General features: G+C 42.6%; 1 protein-coding gene across 7 annotated transcripts in view; it reads right to left on the bottom strand.

Moving 5' to 3' along the window:
- The window catches only part of ahi1 (Abelson helper integration site 1), a 344,784-nt gene that overhangs the window by 126,392 nt on the left and 204,149 nt on the right, over positions 1-14,243 (bottom strand). For 6 of the 7 annotated variants that reach the window (XM_067984827.1, XM_067984826.1, XM_067984830.1 and 3 more), the window contains 3 exons: positions 11,268-11,476; positions 3,488-3,539; positions 2,658-2,737 (listed from right to left, as the gene is read on the bottom strand). In XM_067984827.1, coding sequence (XP_067840928.1) covers positions 2,658-2,737; positions 3,488-3,539; positions 11,268-11,476 — 341 coding nt within the window. The remainder of the gene's footprint in view (positions 1-2,657; positions 2,738-3,487; positions 3,540-11,267; positions 11,477-14,243) is intronic. The other variant, XM_067984829.1, reaches the window with a different exon arrangement.

Below are 14,243 nucleotides of genomic sequence, written 5' to 3'. Positions count from 1 at the left end.
CAATGGGAACAGTTTCTCTCCAACTACCCTGCCTAGACCCTTCATGATTTGAATACCTCTATCAAATCTCCTTGCAACCTTCTCTGTTCCAAGGAGAACAATCCCAGCTTCTCCAGTCTATCCACGTAATTTAAGTCCCTCATTCCTGAAATCATTTTAGTAAATCTCCTGTGCACCCTCTCTAAGGCCTTCACATCCTTCCTCAAGTGCGGTGCCCAGAACTGGACACAATACTCCAGTTGTGGCACGAACCAGTGTTTTATAAAGTTCATCATAACCTCCTTGCTTTTGTACTCTGCCTCTATTTATAAAGCCCAGGACCCCATATGCTTTTTTAAACCGCTTTCTCAACCTGCTCTGCCACCTTCAACGATTTGTGCAACATTTTCAGGTTGGCAGGTTGTAACTAGTGGGGTGCCGCAAGGATCAGTGCTTGGGCCTCAGCTATTTACAATCTACATCACTGACTTAGATGAGGGGACCGAGTATCATGTAACCAAGTTTGCTGACAATACAAAGCTAGGTGGGAAAGCAAGTTGCGAGGAGGATGCAAAGAGGCTACAAACGAACATAGATAGGTGAAGTGATTGCACACCATCTGCTCCCTCTTTGCCCAATGTGGGGAAATGTGAAATTATCCTCTTTGGTAGGAAGAAGAGAAAAGCAGAACATTTTTAAAAGGGGAGACTAGTAAATGTTGGTATTTAGAGAGATTTGAGCGTCCCTATACACAAATCACAGAACGTTAACATGCAGGTACAGCAAGCAATTAGGAAAGCCAATGGTATGTTAGCTTTTATTGCATGGGGGTTGGAGTAAGGAAGTCTTGCTGCAATTATATAGGGCTTTGGTGAGACCATACCTTGAGTTCGGAGTACACTTTTGGTCTCCTTATCTAAGGAAGATTTATACTTGCCTTAGAGGCAGTGCAATGAAGGTTCACCAGATTGATTCCTGGGATGAGAGGATTGTCCTTTGAGGAGAGATAGAGTAAAATGGGCCTCTATTCTCTGGAGTTTAGAAGAATAAGAGGTGATTTCATTGAAATGTATAAAATTCTTAGAGGGCTTGACAGGGTAGATGCCGAGAGGCTGTCTCCCCTGGCAGGAGAGCCTAGAACTAGGGAGTCATAGTATCAGGATAAGGGGTCGGCCATTTAGGAGAGATGAGGAAAACTTTCCTCACTCAGATGGTTGTGGATGTTTGGAATTCTCTATCCAGAGGGCTGTGGATGCTCAGTTGTTGAATATATTCAAAACCGAGATTGATAGATTTTTGGACACTGTGGGAATTAAGGGATATGGGGATAGGGGTGGGAAAGTGGAGTTGAGGTAGAAGATCAGCCATGATCTGATTGAATGACGGAGGAAGCTCGTGGAGCCGTAAGGCCTACTCCTGGTTCTATTATTAGTAGTCGATAAGATGCTGATTTTTTATTAAGTAACTGAGCAGTACTTGCTACTGAAAGATGGAGAGAAGGTTATTGATGAAGCAGCTGAAGAAAGTCGAGCTTAGGTCACTGCCCTGAGGAACTCCTGCAGCGATGTCCTGGGGCTGAGATGATTGGCCTGTAATACCTCCAACTGTCTCCCTTTCTGCCACGTATGACTCCAACCACTGGACAATTTTTCCTTGACCCCCATTGACTTCAGTTTTACTAGAGCTTTTTAATGCCACACTTAGTTGAATGCTGCCGACATGCCACTCTCACCTCAACTCTGGAATTCAGCTCGTGTCCATGTTGGACTAAGGCTGTAATAAAGTGGACCCTAACCGAGAATCGGTGAGCAGGTTAAGGGTGAGCATGTGCTGCTTGATTGCACAATCGGCGACTCCTTCCATCACTTTGCCGATAATTGAGAGTAGGCTGATAGGGTTGGATTTGTCCTGATTTTTGTGAACAGGACATATCTCGGAAATTTTCCACATTGTCAGGTAGATGCCAGTGTGGTAGCTGTACTGGAACAGCTTAGCTAGGGGCGTGACTAGTTAAACATTGCAGCTGGGATGTTATCGGGGCCTTAAGCCTTTACTGTATACAGTGCACACAGCCGTTTCTTGATGTAACATGGAGTGATTTGAATTGGCTGAAGACTGGCATCTGTGATGGTGGGGACCTCAGGAGGAGGCCGAGAAGGATCATCCGCTCAACATTTCTGGCTTAAAATGGTTACAAATGCTTCAGCCGCATTTTTTGCACTCATGCTGGGCTCTGCCATTGTTGAGGATGGGGATGTTCATGGAGCCTCCTCCTCCTCCTCCCCCCCCCCCCCCCCATTAGTTGCTTAATTGTCCACCAGCATTCACAACTGGATGTGGCAGGGTTAATTGTGGGTCTTACAGATGTATACAAGATAGCCTTGAAAATTAGCTGAATCACACTTATCTTAGTGGTATGTGAAAAATGTTAGTCATGAAGCATCTTAATTTAACACATTTTTACATGAAACAAAAACTAAAGTTTGTATTTGATGCATATGGAAAACTGTTTCAGCTGATATGGTGTAGATTTAGCAAAGTGAGAAATACAAAATGTTTCTACATTGCAGTCTGTTAATACAGTTTCTAATGGTAGGTATGTGAGATACAGACCTAATCATTCACAATTAAAAGTTAAATATTTTAACATCTTTGCAATCTGTATTATCAATACTTACACTGTTGATGTAGTAGCTGCCCATTAAACTAAAATTGGAATCCCACCAACTCATATCCAATGACTTCATGGGAACCATACCTATTCAATAAAAATAGATAAAGGTGTGACCTACTCTACCCAAGTACAACATATCTGTATTGTGCTTTTTTTTTGCAATTATTTGCAAATATAAGTTTAGATTACTGCATAGCCAAGGAAACTCCAGGCTGCCTGGCTCAGCTATTTTTAAAAAAACTTTACAACTTTAAATTTTTAATGAAGTATAGTAAAGCATACTCAGTTGTCAGTTTTATTGCTGTAATATTACTGTAAAACTCTAAACAATTTCAAAATAAATTTCAGGCATTATTTCTGTTCATCTTCCCATTACCAGTGAGGCGGTCTTCTTCCCAATTCACTCACTCGTCTATTTTTATTTTAGCTTTTAAAAATTTCATAATCTAGGTTTTCTATATCCTCTTTCCTTAAAAGATACTTTTCTTACCTGTTTTGCTTCTGCCTCCTGGACCTCAGCAATATCCAAAAAGCCTCTGATTATCTTGATAAAACGGCTCTCAAGAACAGTTTTTGCTGCTAACTGAACAATGAAGACTGATTCTGACATCATCACATCAATGTCCAGCACCAGTATTGGACAAATTGTCACATCTGTCTCAACAGTAGTCTGATCACAACTGAATCAGATAACTCGCCCAAGGTACTGCAAGGGTTAATATTTAGTCAAAATAAATCTAAGGGGAAAAAGCTGCAAATGCTGGAAGTCTGAAATAAAAATAGAAAGTGCTGGAAATAAACAACAGGTCAGTCAGCACCTGTACATTTACATACCTGGTTGGACAAAGTAGCGGTCGGTTTCTGAAGTGCTCTGCTGTACTGACTCCTACAATAAATGAGATTAACATCTCAATGTAAAGAACTATTTTAAGATCAAATCACAGTCATAGTATGTTATAGCACAGAAGGAGGCCGTTTGACCCATCGTACCTGTGCTGGCTCTTTCAAAGAGCTATCCAATTCGTCCCACTCACCTGTTCTTTCCCCATAGCCCTGTAAATTTTTTCCCTTCCAATACTTATCCAATTCCCTTTCGAAAGTTATTATTGAATCTGCTTCCACCACTCTCTCAGGCAGTGCATTCCAGGCCATAACAACTTTCTGCTTAAAAAAATGCTTCCTCATGTTGTCTCTGGTTCTTGTGCCAATCACCTTAAATCTGAGTCCTCTGGTTACCAACCCTTCTGCCATTGGAAATAGTTTCTCCTTATTTACTGTCAAAATTGCTCACTATTTTGAACACCTCTATCAAACCTCCTCTTAACCTTCTTTGCTCTAAGGAGAACAAACCCAGCTTCTCCAGTCTCTCCACATAACTGAAGTCCCTCATCCCTGGTACCATTCTGGTAAATCTCTTCTGCAGCCTCTCTAAGGCCTTGACATCCTTCCTAACGTGTGGTACTCAGAATTGAACACAATACTCCTGCTGAGGCCTAACCAGTGTTTTCTAAAAATGTTTTATATGTACATTTATCTATATAATTAAAAGTGCTGCATCTATCGTGAGTCTGTCACATCTTACAAAGGGAGACCATTCAGTCCATCTTCCATAGAAGCCTATGGCCCCATGTAACTGCCAAAGTGTCACATGTACATAGTATGTGTTACACTGCATGTCATACTTCCTTGATTGGTTGAAATATTGGTTGAAGTCCATAAAGCAAATCAGTTGCCTGAAATATCACTGAACAGAAAGAAAACCTACATACATTTCAGACTCCTCCATCAGAATTCTGGGTATGTCCTGTCCCATAAGCAAGGTAGACCCTTCGGAGGTGGGAAAAAAAGTATAAAACAGACAGGTAAGGAGTCTTCAACATTGACTCTGAACACCAAAATGTCTCTTGACTTCAGGTCAAACAAGGTCAAAAAAATTTCCTGCTGATCACCACTTCGTCAGAATCCCTCAATGTTGAACACCACTTAGAGGAAGCACTGCAGAAATCATAGATTTTTGTTGGGCAAGGGTATTCAGGGTTACAGAACCAAGGCTGGTAGATGAAGCTAAGATACATATCAGTCATGATCCAATTGAATAGCGGAACAGGCTCGAGGGGCTGAATGGCCTACTTCTACTCCTATGTATGTTCTCCCTGTGTAAGCAAAGGCACAGAATATACTCTGGTAGGGGGGGGGGGGGGTGAAATTCAAAACCCACCAAAAGTGGCTCAGTACTCTGGTATGTTGCTTTTTGTTGCCATTTTGAATGTTGTTGCCATGAATAGGAGGGGGCAAGGCCATGGAGGGATTTAAATACAAGGATCAGAGTTTTAAATTTGAAACATTGGGCGACCCTGATCCTATGTAGGTCAGTGTGGACGGGTGTGATGGTCGAGCGGGACTTGGTACGGCGGTGGAGTTTTGGATGAGCTGAAGTTTAGAGATTGGAGAATAGGAGGCCAACTAGGAAATGATTGGAGTTATTGAGTCTAGAAGTGACAAAGACAGGATTGATGGTTTCAACTGCAGATGGGCTGAGGTAGGCAGGTAACTTGACAGAGGTGGAAATAGGCAGTCTTTGTGATGGAGAGGATTATGAGGTCAAATGGTGGAATCCAATAAATGGGCCTTCAAGTTCTAATACTAGTCTTGACCAATATCTGAAATTGCTAGTTTTTAAGCCAGATTCCTAGAAGGGAAACTGGTTGCCCGAAATGGAGCAGTTTAGTCAGTGGCAGTGAAGTCTGTACTTCGAACTGTCATACTGGCAGAGTGGCTGTAGAAAAGAGTGAAAATTAAATTTTAATATATAATTAGATACAGGAAGGAGTTAAAAATCTCAAAGCAACATTCTGGCATGAAATCCCCACTTTTCAGCACAATAAATACATCATAACTCACACATTAAAACAATTGTTATCTAAATATAAATTTCTAACAATCTTAAGTGCTCAATATATTCGAGGTGACAATATTCCAAGACCACATCTGCTTGCATAAACCTTAATGGCCCCTGTCAATTGACCCCCCCTACCCCCACACAACAAACAGGTGCACCATCCACAGATATTTCTGTTAATAGCACCAGCATACACGGTAATTCTCAATCTAGTTGCCCACATAGCCGAGTTAACAATTGCTTCTATTGAAAATGTAATGCTAATTTTTTTTATGGAAAGTAGCTCAACTTGGCAGGAATCCCTTGATTACACCCACAGGGTGAATGCACCTGGGCAAAGACTTCACAAATCAGGAACACCTGGCTTGCATGAGCTTTAGAACAACAAATTCTATTAAAAATAAGGGTGACCTTCTCTTCAGTATTAATGTCAGTGCTGAATAATTAAACAACTCTACTTACTGCATAACACTGCTTCTGGTGAAATAATTAACCAAACAGCTGAAGAGCACACAGGTCTCCAATTTAGCACATTACAAATTAAAACCCAGAAATTGTGGTTTTTTTAAAAAATGCATATCTAATTCCAATCCTTTTCCTAAATCCTGTGATGCTCATTTTTCTACAACTGTTACACCTTTCATCGCTCCCAACTTTCTTGCTCAATAACTGTTTCCTCATTCTAGCAGTATTTTCTTTTAAAATTTCCATCCAAAAAGTTTCCTGTTCATTCGAATCTTTATTTAAACAATGCCATTAACTGGACAATATTTTCTAGCCTGCGGTCTAGGATTCTTTTAGGACTGTACAAGCAGAAAATATCAATTAAAGTGCAACAAATTAGTAGATGCAGTATAAAAATATTATACCATATTTGTTCTAGGCAGCAGTGTTGATTTCAGAGTCTTATGTTAACATTTCATGCTGGTGAAAATATCACCATAGTATCCGTGCACATCATTCTGTTGATCTAAGAGGAACTACTGGCAAAAATAAAGTGCTGATCTTTGCATTATATCTGGCGTGGGAAATGCAGATGCTAATTTTCATCAAATTAATGCAGTAATTCATTAATACCAACCTGACAAGTTAATGGTGCTTATGCTGGATTCATTACATGGATATTAATAGAATTGAACTGAAGAAATCAGGTACTGCATCAATACAATACAGAAAGAAATACAAAATCTGTAACTCCCTATACCTTAAAGTGAGGTAAGCACCAAAATGTTGATGTTGAGATCATTTATCAAGTAATCTTACATATTTGTAAGATGTTGAAATTTCACCCTTCTGTCAGATCAGACCTTAAGCCCGATTTGGTTCTCACCTCTGGTCCCTTTGCTTTCTGGCGCTCATTTTCTGACCTCCATTACCGCTTCTTATTCAAGCCCTGTTCTGTTTAGTTATTTCTTATTTGTTCTTTCTTTTAGATTTTCCTCTCTCCTTGCTTTACTGTTTCGGCGCTGCTGCTCCTCCCTCTGCCCAACACACTTTTATTGCGAGTAACAGGGCTCTTAGTCAGGTCCCCCTTCTGCCTGTCCCCCGCATGGTGTTCCACCTAACTGCCACAATCTGCCTCCATCCCTTCCATTCCCATGGCCCATACTAAGCCACGGGCCAACTGTGGCTCCTCATCCCCATCAACCTCTGAGTGGTTGGCATCGGGTTATTAATCGCTGCAACATCCCACCTCTGCTGGTCAGCAGACCTTTTTAATATTGATGAGGTATAAATAAATATTAAGTTTACTTTTTTACATTTTCTGCCTTTTTTGTACTGAAGTAGTATCACTAAATATTTATGTAAATGATTACATTTATTTATTGTTACTGGACTAGTAATCCAGAGGCCTGGACTAATAATCCGGAGTCATGAGTTCAAATCCTGTTAAGGCAGCTGGGGAATTTAAATTCAATTAATTAAATAAAATCTGGAATTAAAATACTAGTATCAGCCATGAAACTACCGGATTGTCGTAAAAACCCATCTGGTTCACTAATGCGCTTCAGGGAAGGAAACCTGCCGTCCTTACCCAGTCTGGCCTTTATGTGACTCCAGACCCACAGCAATGTGGTTGATTCTTAATTGTCTTCTGAAATGGCCTAGCAAGCAACTCAGTTGTAAAATCTCGCTAAAAAGTCATAAGAATAAAACCGGACGGACCACCCTGCATCGGACCACCAGGCACCGGACACGACAAAGGCAAACCAAGCCCAGTCGACCCTGCAAAGTCCTCCTCACTAACATCTGGGGACTTGTGCCAAAATTGGGAGACTGTCCCAGACTAGTCAAGCAACAGCCTGACAGCCATACTCACAGAATCACACCTTTCAGCCAACGTCCCAGACTCTTCCATCACCATACCTGGATATGTCCTGTCCCACCAACAGGACAGACCGACCAGAGGTGGCGGTACAGTGATATAGTCAGCAGGGAGTGGCCCTGGGAGTCCTCAACATTGACTCTGGACCCCATGAAATCTCATGGCATCAGGTCAAACATGGGCAAGGAAACCTCCTGCTGATTACCACCTACCGCCCTCCCTCAGCTGATGAATCAGTACTCCTCCATGTTGAACATCACTTGGAGGAAGCACTGAGGATAGCAAGGGCACAGAATGTACTCTGGGTGGGGGACTTCAATGTCCATCACCAAGAGTAGCTCGGTAGCACCACTACTGACTGAGCTGGCAGAGTCCTGAAGGACATAGCTGCCAGACTGGGCCTGCGGCAGGTGGTGAGCGAACCAACACGAGGGAAAAACTTACTTGACCTCGTCCTCACCAATCTACCTGTCGCAGATGCATCTTCCATGACATTATTGGTAGGTGCGACCAGCGCACAGTCCTCGTGGTGACGAAGTCCCATCTTCATACTGAGGATACCATCCAACGTGTTGTGTGGCACTACCACTGTGCTAAATGGGATAGATTCAGAACAGATGTAGCAGCTCAAAACTGGGCATCCATGAGATGCTGTGGGCCATCAGCAGCAGCAGAATTGTATTCCAGCATAATCTGTATCCTCATGGCCCGGCATATTCCTCACCCTACCATTACCAACAAGCCAGGGGATCAACCCTGGTTCAATGAGGAGTGTAGAAGAGCATGCCAGGAGCAGCACCAGGCGTACCGAAAAATGAGGTGCCAACCTGGTGAAGCTACAACACAGGACTACATGCATGCTAAACAGCGGAAGCAACATGCTATAGACAGAGCTAAGCGATTCCACAACCAACGGATCAGATCAAAGCTCTGCAGTCCTGCCACATCCAGTCGTGAATGGTGGTGGACAATTAAACAACCAATGGGAGGAGGAGATTCTGTAAACATCCCCATCCTCAATGATGGCAGAGTCCAGCACGTGAGTGCAAAAGTCAAGGCTGAAGCGTTTGCAACCATCTTCAGCCAGAAGTACCGAGTGGATGATCCATCTTAGCCTCCTCCAGATATCCCCACCATCACAGACGCAAGTCTTCAGCCAATTCGATTCACTCCACATGATATCAAGAAACGGCTGAGTGCGCTGGATAAAGCAAAGGCTATGGGCCCCGACAACATCCCGGCTGTAGTGCTGAAGACTTGTGCTCCAGATCTAGCCGCGCCTCTAGCCAAGCTGTTCCAGTACAGCTACAACACTGGCATCTACCCAACAATGTGGAAAATTGACCAGGTACGTCCTGTCCACAAAAAGCAGGACAAATACAAACCGGCCAATTACCACCCAATCAGCCTACTCTCAATCATCAGCAAAGTGATGGAAGGTGTCGTCGACAGTGCTATCAAGCGGCACTTACTCACCAATAACCTGCTCACTGATGCTCAGTTTGGGTTCCGCCTGGACCACTCGGCTCCAGACCTCATTACAGCCTTGGTCCAAACAGGGACAAAAGAGCTGAATTCCAGAGGTGAGGCAAGAGTGACTGCCCTTGACATCAAGGCAGCATTTGACAGAGTGTGGCACCAAGGAGCCCTAGTAAAATTGAAGTCAATGGGAATCAGGGGGAAAACTCTCCAGTGGCTGGAGTCATACCTAGCACAAAGGAAGATGGTTGTTGGAGGCCAATCATGTCAGCCCCAGGACATTGCTGCAAGAGTTCCTCAGGGCAATATCCTAGGCCCAACCATCTTCAGCTGCTTCATCAATGACCTTCCCTTCATCATAAGGTCAGAAATGGGGATGTTCGCTGATGATTGCAGTGTTCAGTTCCATTCGCAGCCCCTCAGATAACGAAGCAGTCCGAGCCCGCATGTAGCACGACCTGGACAACATCCAGGCTTGGGCTGATATGTGGCAAGTAACATTCGCGTCAGACAAGTGCCAGGCAATGACCATCTCCAACAAGTGAGAGTCTAACCACCTCCCCTTTTCATTCAACGGCATTACCATCGCCAAATCCCCCACCATCAACATCCTGGGGGTCACCATTGACCAGAAACTTAACTGGACCAGCCACATAAATACTGTGGCTGCAAGAGCAGGTCAGAGGCTGGGTATTTTGCAGCGAGTGACTCACCTCCTGACTCCCCAAAGCCTTTCTACCATCTACAAGGCACAAGTCAGGAGTTTGATGGAATACTCTCCACTTGCCTGGATGAGTGCAGCTTCAACAACACTCAAGAAGCTCGACACCATTCAGGACAAAGCAGCCCGCTTGATTGGCACCCCATCCACCACCCTAAACATTCACTCCCTTCACCACTGGTGCACTGTGGCTGCAGTGTGTACCATCCACAGGATGCACTGCAGCAACTCGCCAAGGCTTCTTCGACAGCACCTCTCAAACCCACCTAGAAGGACAAGAGCAGCAGGTACATGGGAACAACACCACCTGCACGTTCCCCTCCAAGTCACACACCATCCCGACTTGGAAATATATCGCCGTTCCTTCATCGTCTCTGGGTCAAAATCCTGGAACTCCCTTCCTAACAGCACTGTGGGAGAACTTTCACCACACGGACTGCAGCGGTTCAAGAAGGCGGCTCACCACCACATTCTCAAGGGCAATTAGGGATGGGCAATAAATGCTGGCCTCGCCAGCGACGGCCACATCCCATGAATTTCTACATTTCCTACATTACAACAGTGACTATACTTGAAAAGTACTTAATTGGCTGTAAAACGCTTTGGAATGTCATGAGGTCATGAAAGGCGCTATATAAATGCAAGTTTTTTTTTATATCAATGAAGTATAATTAATTAAGTTTATTTTAAAATGTTATGCCCTTTTGGTATTCATCAAGCATTTATAGATAATGGTATATCTGAATGGCAGACATATGCATTAGTTGAGAAATATGGAGTGACCATATCCATTAGGAATATTATCCAGCAATTTTAAAAAAATCTTCAGATATCACCATTCCCCTCTCCCCTCCTCCAGTGCTCTCTTCTGGCCTTTAGTGTTGCAGTCCTCCTTCAACGCTGAACCAAATGTCACCCACACTAATACTGCTTGACCTAAAGACTACACTTGGTCATGAGTCCCTGTGCAAAAAAAAACAGAACATTGACTAATAGTATATTTTAGAAGTCGTATGGGAACACTAAACCCTCTCTACCCACCCATCTAAGCATGTTCTCATTAAAAGGATTGTGAATGACCTGTTCATATGACTCATACACAACTATATTAAGTATTACAACAAATAATGTAATAAATCCTTAAAATAACATCTGTACTTTGTTTGGAGCTTTCACAAATGGTACGTACCAAGACCGTGTCCAGTTTTTGTCTAACTTTTTGCATTTTCATAGATATCCTGGATGAACTACTAATTGAAGAAAAAGACGCATCATACACAGTGCCAGTGTCAAAAGTGCTGCTAAAAATCTTGGGTCCTTTTGGTGTAGATGATGTAGCTGCAGACTTAAGACTTCCTTTACAGATATCTTTCATATTTTCAGCTTCCATTTGAGCAACTAGGAAAAAAAACAATTTACATATAACTACCATTCTATGCTGTGTATTAAACATTACAATAGAAAGTTGGACAATATGACTGCTTTTTTAGCTAACAGTTGTAAAATAAATAGATTCATATCTAATTTACAGTAATGAAATCGGATAGGTTGCAATCGGAATGTAAATATCCTTTACCACAACAAAGACAAAAAGCATTGTTACCTTACGGAAACAATTTTAAATCCAATTAATTTTATTAACTGCAACACTTATTTTTGGCACAAGTTTTTTTTAGGCAGAATATGGTTAGAGCTGCGAACCACATAAGGCTCCAAAGGATAAATATCAATAGAGCCATAACCTAATACATAAAGGTTGTGAGTTTGAGTCCTATGATTGCTTCTCATTCAAACTTAATTGTTTTCATGAGCAAATTTAATTAGCAGTCAGCCAAGTTATTGGATACCATGGCAGGCAAGGCAGGTTGCTCCTACTTTGTGGGCAGAAACAGCCAACAGACTAATTCACTCCGCTGAATTATGGCTCCTGCTGATTGTTTGCAGAATAACACAAAGTGACTGTGGAATGAGCAGGCCTCTTCTGGACAGAAAGGTCTGTGTGGTTAATAAACAACATCCCCAAGAAGAAAAAGTAACAAATAAGCAAATTAGCAACTCTTGTTGCTGTGTATAATTTTGCTGCTTAGCAAATCACAAACATTAGAATATTTTCAGATCGTCCACTGACACAATATTGGATGTTTCATTATCTTGGCGGACAATACTTTGTTTTCTACTAGTGCGAAGTAGCAATACTTCACAGCCAAAAGCACCATAAGTGTAAGTTTTATAGGAGTCTTGTTCACAAGTGTTTTTCAAACAAAATAATCCCTGCAATCAATTCACCAGTTAAGGAAAAAAAAATTCTAAATGTTAATAGTAGTAGAATTCAAATATATGATCTATAGGCATTATGGAGTGGATGCTGGTTTGTGATGTTCATTCTTACTTTCACATTACCTATAATCACCCATGAGAGTTGCAGCTGACTTGTAATCAGTCGTTGAATTGAAGCATCCTCCATATAAAGCAAAAGGGAAGGGGGGTTTGGGGGAGATACAGGATGTATTGCCCCTTTAAGATATGCTCATATCAGGAGCATTAATTGTCCACATGACGACTTTTCCCTACAATGAGGCCTCCCCTCGGCTGCTGCATCTGTTCTTTTCCCAGAGAAGCCAGACCATTACCACACAATAAACTATTGCTGTGAGCAAGAAGCTTCCATTTGAAGTGTAGAAAAGACCCAATGAGTGTAGATAATTTTGTTTGTTCTTAATTCCAACATTCTTGTATATCACAGAAGAATGGTCCAGTATTATTCAGGAAGAGGAAGCGGGAATCGCTCTTAGACTCGATGATACAGCTGCCAAAAATATGGTCTTCCTTGGATGAAAAATTCAAGCTATGATGCTTTGTGAAAGTATTTCAGCTTTTGATAGCAGCCTTGCAGATACTCTTTGTGCTAACCTTTTAACTGATGATGATGCAGATATTAACCTACAGGAGGTTTTGTACCAACTCTTTTGCTAAATTCTGCTGAGAAATAATGGTGGCCAAAGAATGCAACCCATAAATGACAAAAAGATGGCAGACCTTTCAAATAAAGTTTTTTCTGTCAACACAATAGATCAAAGCCCTTTTGACACCAACAAAATATAATCAGTGTATCTGAGGACTGGCTAGCCAAGAGCCTAAATATCATGCCAGAAGTTACCATTGGGAAAATATGCCCTACTGTAACACTCAGAGTGGAATGGAGAGCCAGATCTCTAAGTTAATCAGGAGACTTCCAATTAACCCAATGCAGCCTGTAGCACAGCTTCTTCCCAAGTCTCCTTGACCTCTCTCTTGCTGAAGATACAATCCCAAAGAATCAGCTTCTATTTCTTCAATCTGGCGATAGTGGTGCAGTACCCTAAGCATATAGAGTGACTGCTCAACTATGTTTTCATCAACACTGATGGCATTTCCTATGGGCACAGATGACTGTAAATGTCCTTACACACTTTATACGATATTTAAAGCCAAGGGTCTTGGACATCACAGCATCAGACTGATGGCAAATCTTTAGATTCCCAACTAGAAAACATCAAGTTGTTTTTTAAAAAAAATTCATTCATGGGATGTAGGCATCACTGGCAAGGCCAGAATTTATTACCCATCCCTGACTGCCCTTAAGAAGGTGGTGATGAACCGCCTTGTTGAGCCGCTGCAGTCTGTGTGGTGAACGTTCTCCCGTAGTGCTGTTGGTTAGGGAGTTCCAGGTTTTTGACCCAGCGACGATGAAGGAACGGCGATATATTTCCAAATTGGGATGGTGTGTGACTTGGAGGGGAACGTGCAGGTGGCGTTGTTCCCATGTGCCTGCTGCCCTTGTCCTTCTAGGTGGTAGAGATCGCGGGTTTGGGAGGTGCTGTCGAAGACGACTTAGCGAGTTGCTGCAGTGCATCTTGTAGATGGTACACACTGCAGCCATGGTGCGCCGGTGGTGGAGGGAGTGAATGCTTAAGGTGGTAGATGGGGTGCCAAACAAGTGGGCTGCTTTGTCCTGGATGGTGTCGAGCTTGAGTGTTGTTGGAGCTGCATTCATCCAGGCAAGTGGAGAGTATTCCATCACACTCCTGGCTTGTGCCTTGTAGATGGTGGAAAGGTTTTGGGGAGTCACTCACCACAGAATACCCAGCCTCTGATTTGCCCTTGTTGCCACAGTATTTATGTGGCT

The sequence above is a fragment of the Heptranchias perlo genome, chromosome 5 (genome assembly GCF_035084215.1).
Source record: "Heptranchias perlo isolate sHepPer1 chromosome 5, sHepPer1.hap1, whole genome shotgun sequence".
NCBI classification, from domain to species: Eukaryota; Metazoa; Chordata; class Chondrichthyes; order Hexanchiformes; family Hexanchidae; genus Heptranchias; species Heptranchias perlo.
Note: the sequence above shows the minus strand (reverse complement) of the source record. Positions and strands in the feature narration are given on the sequence as shown.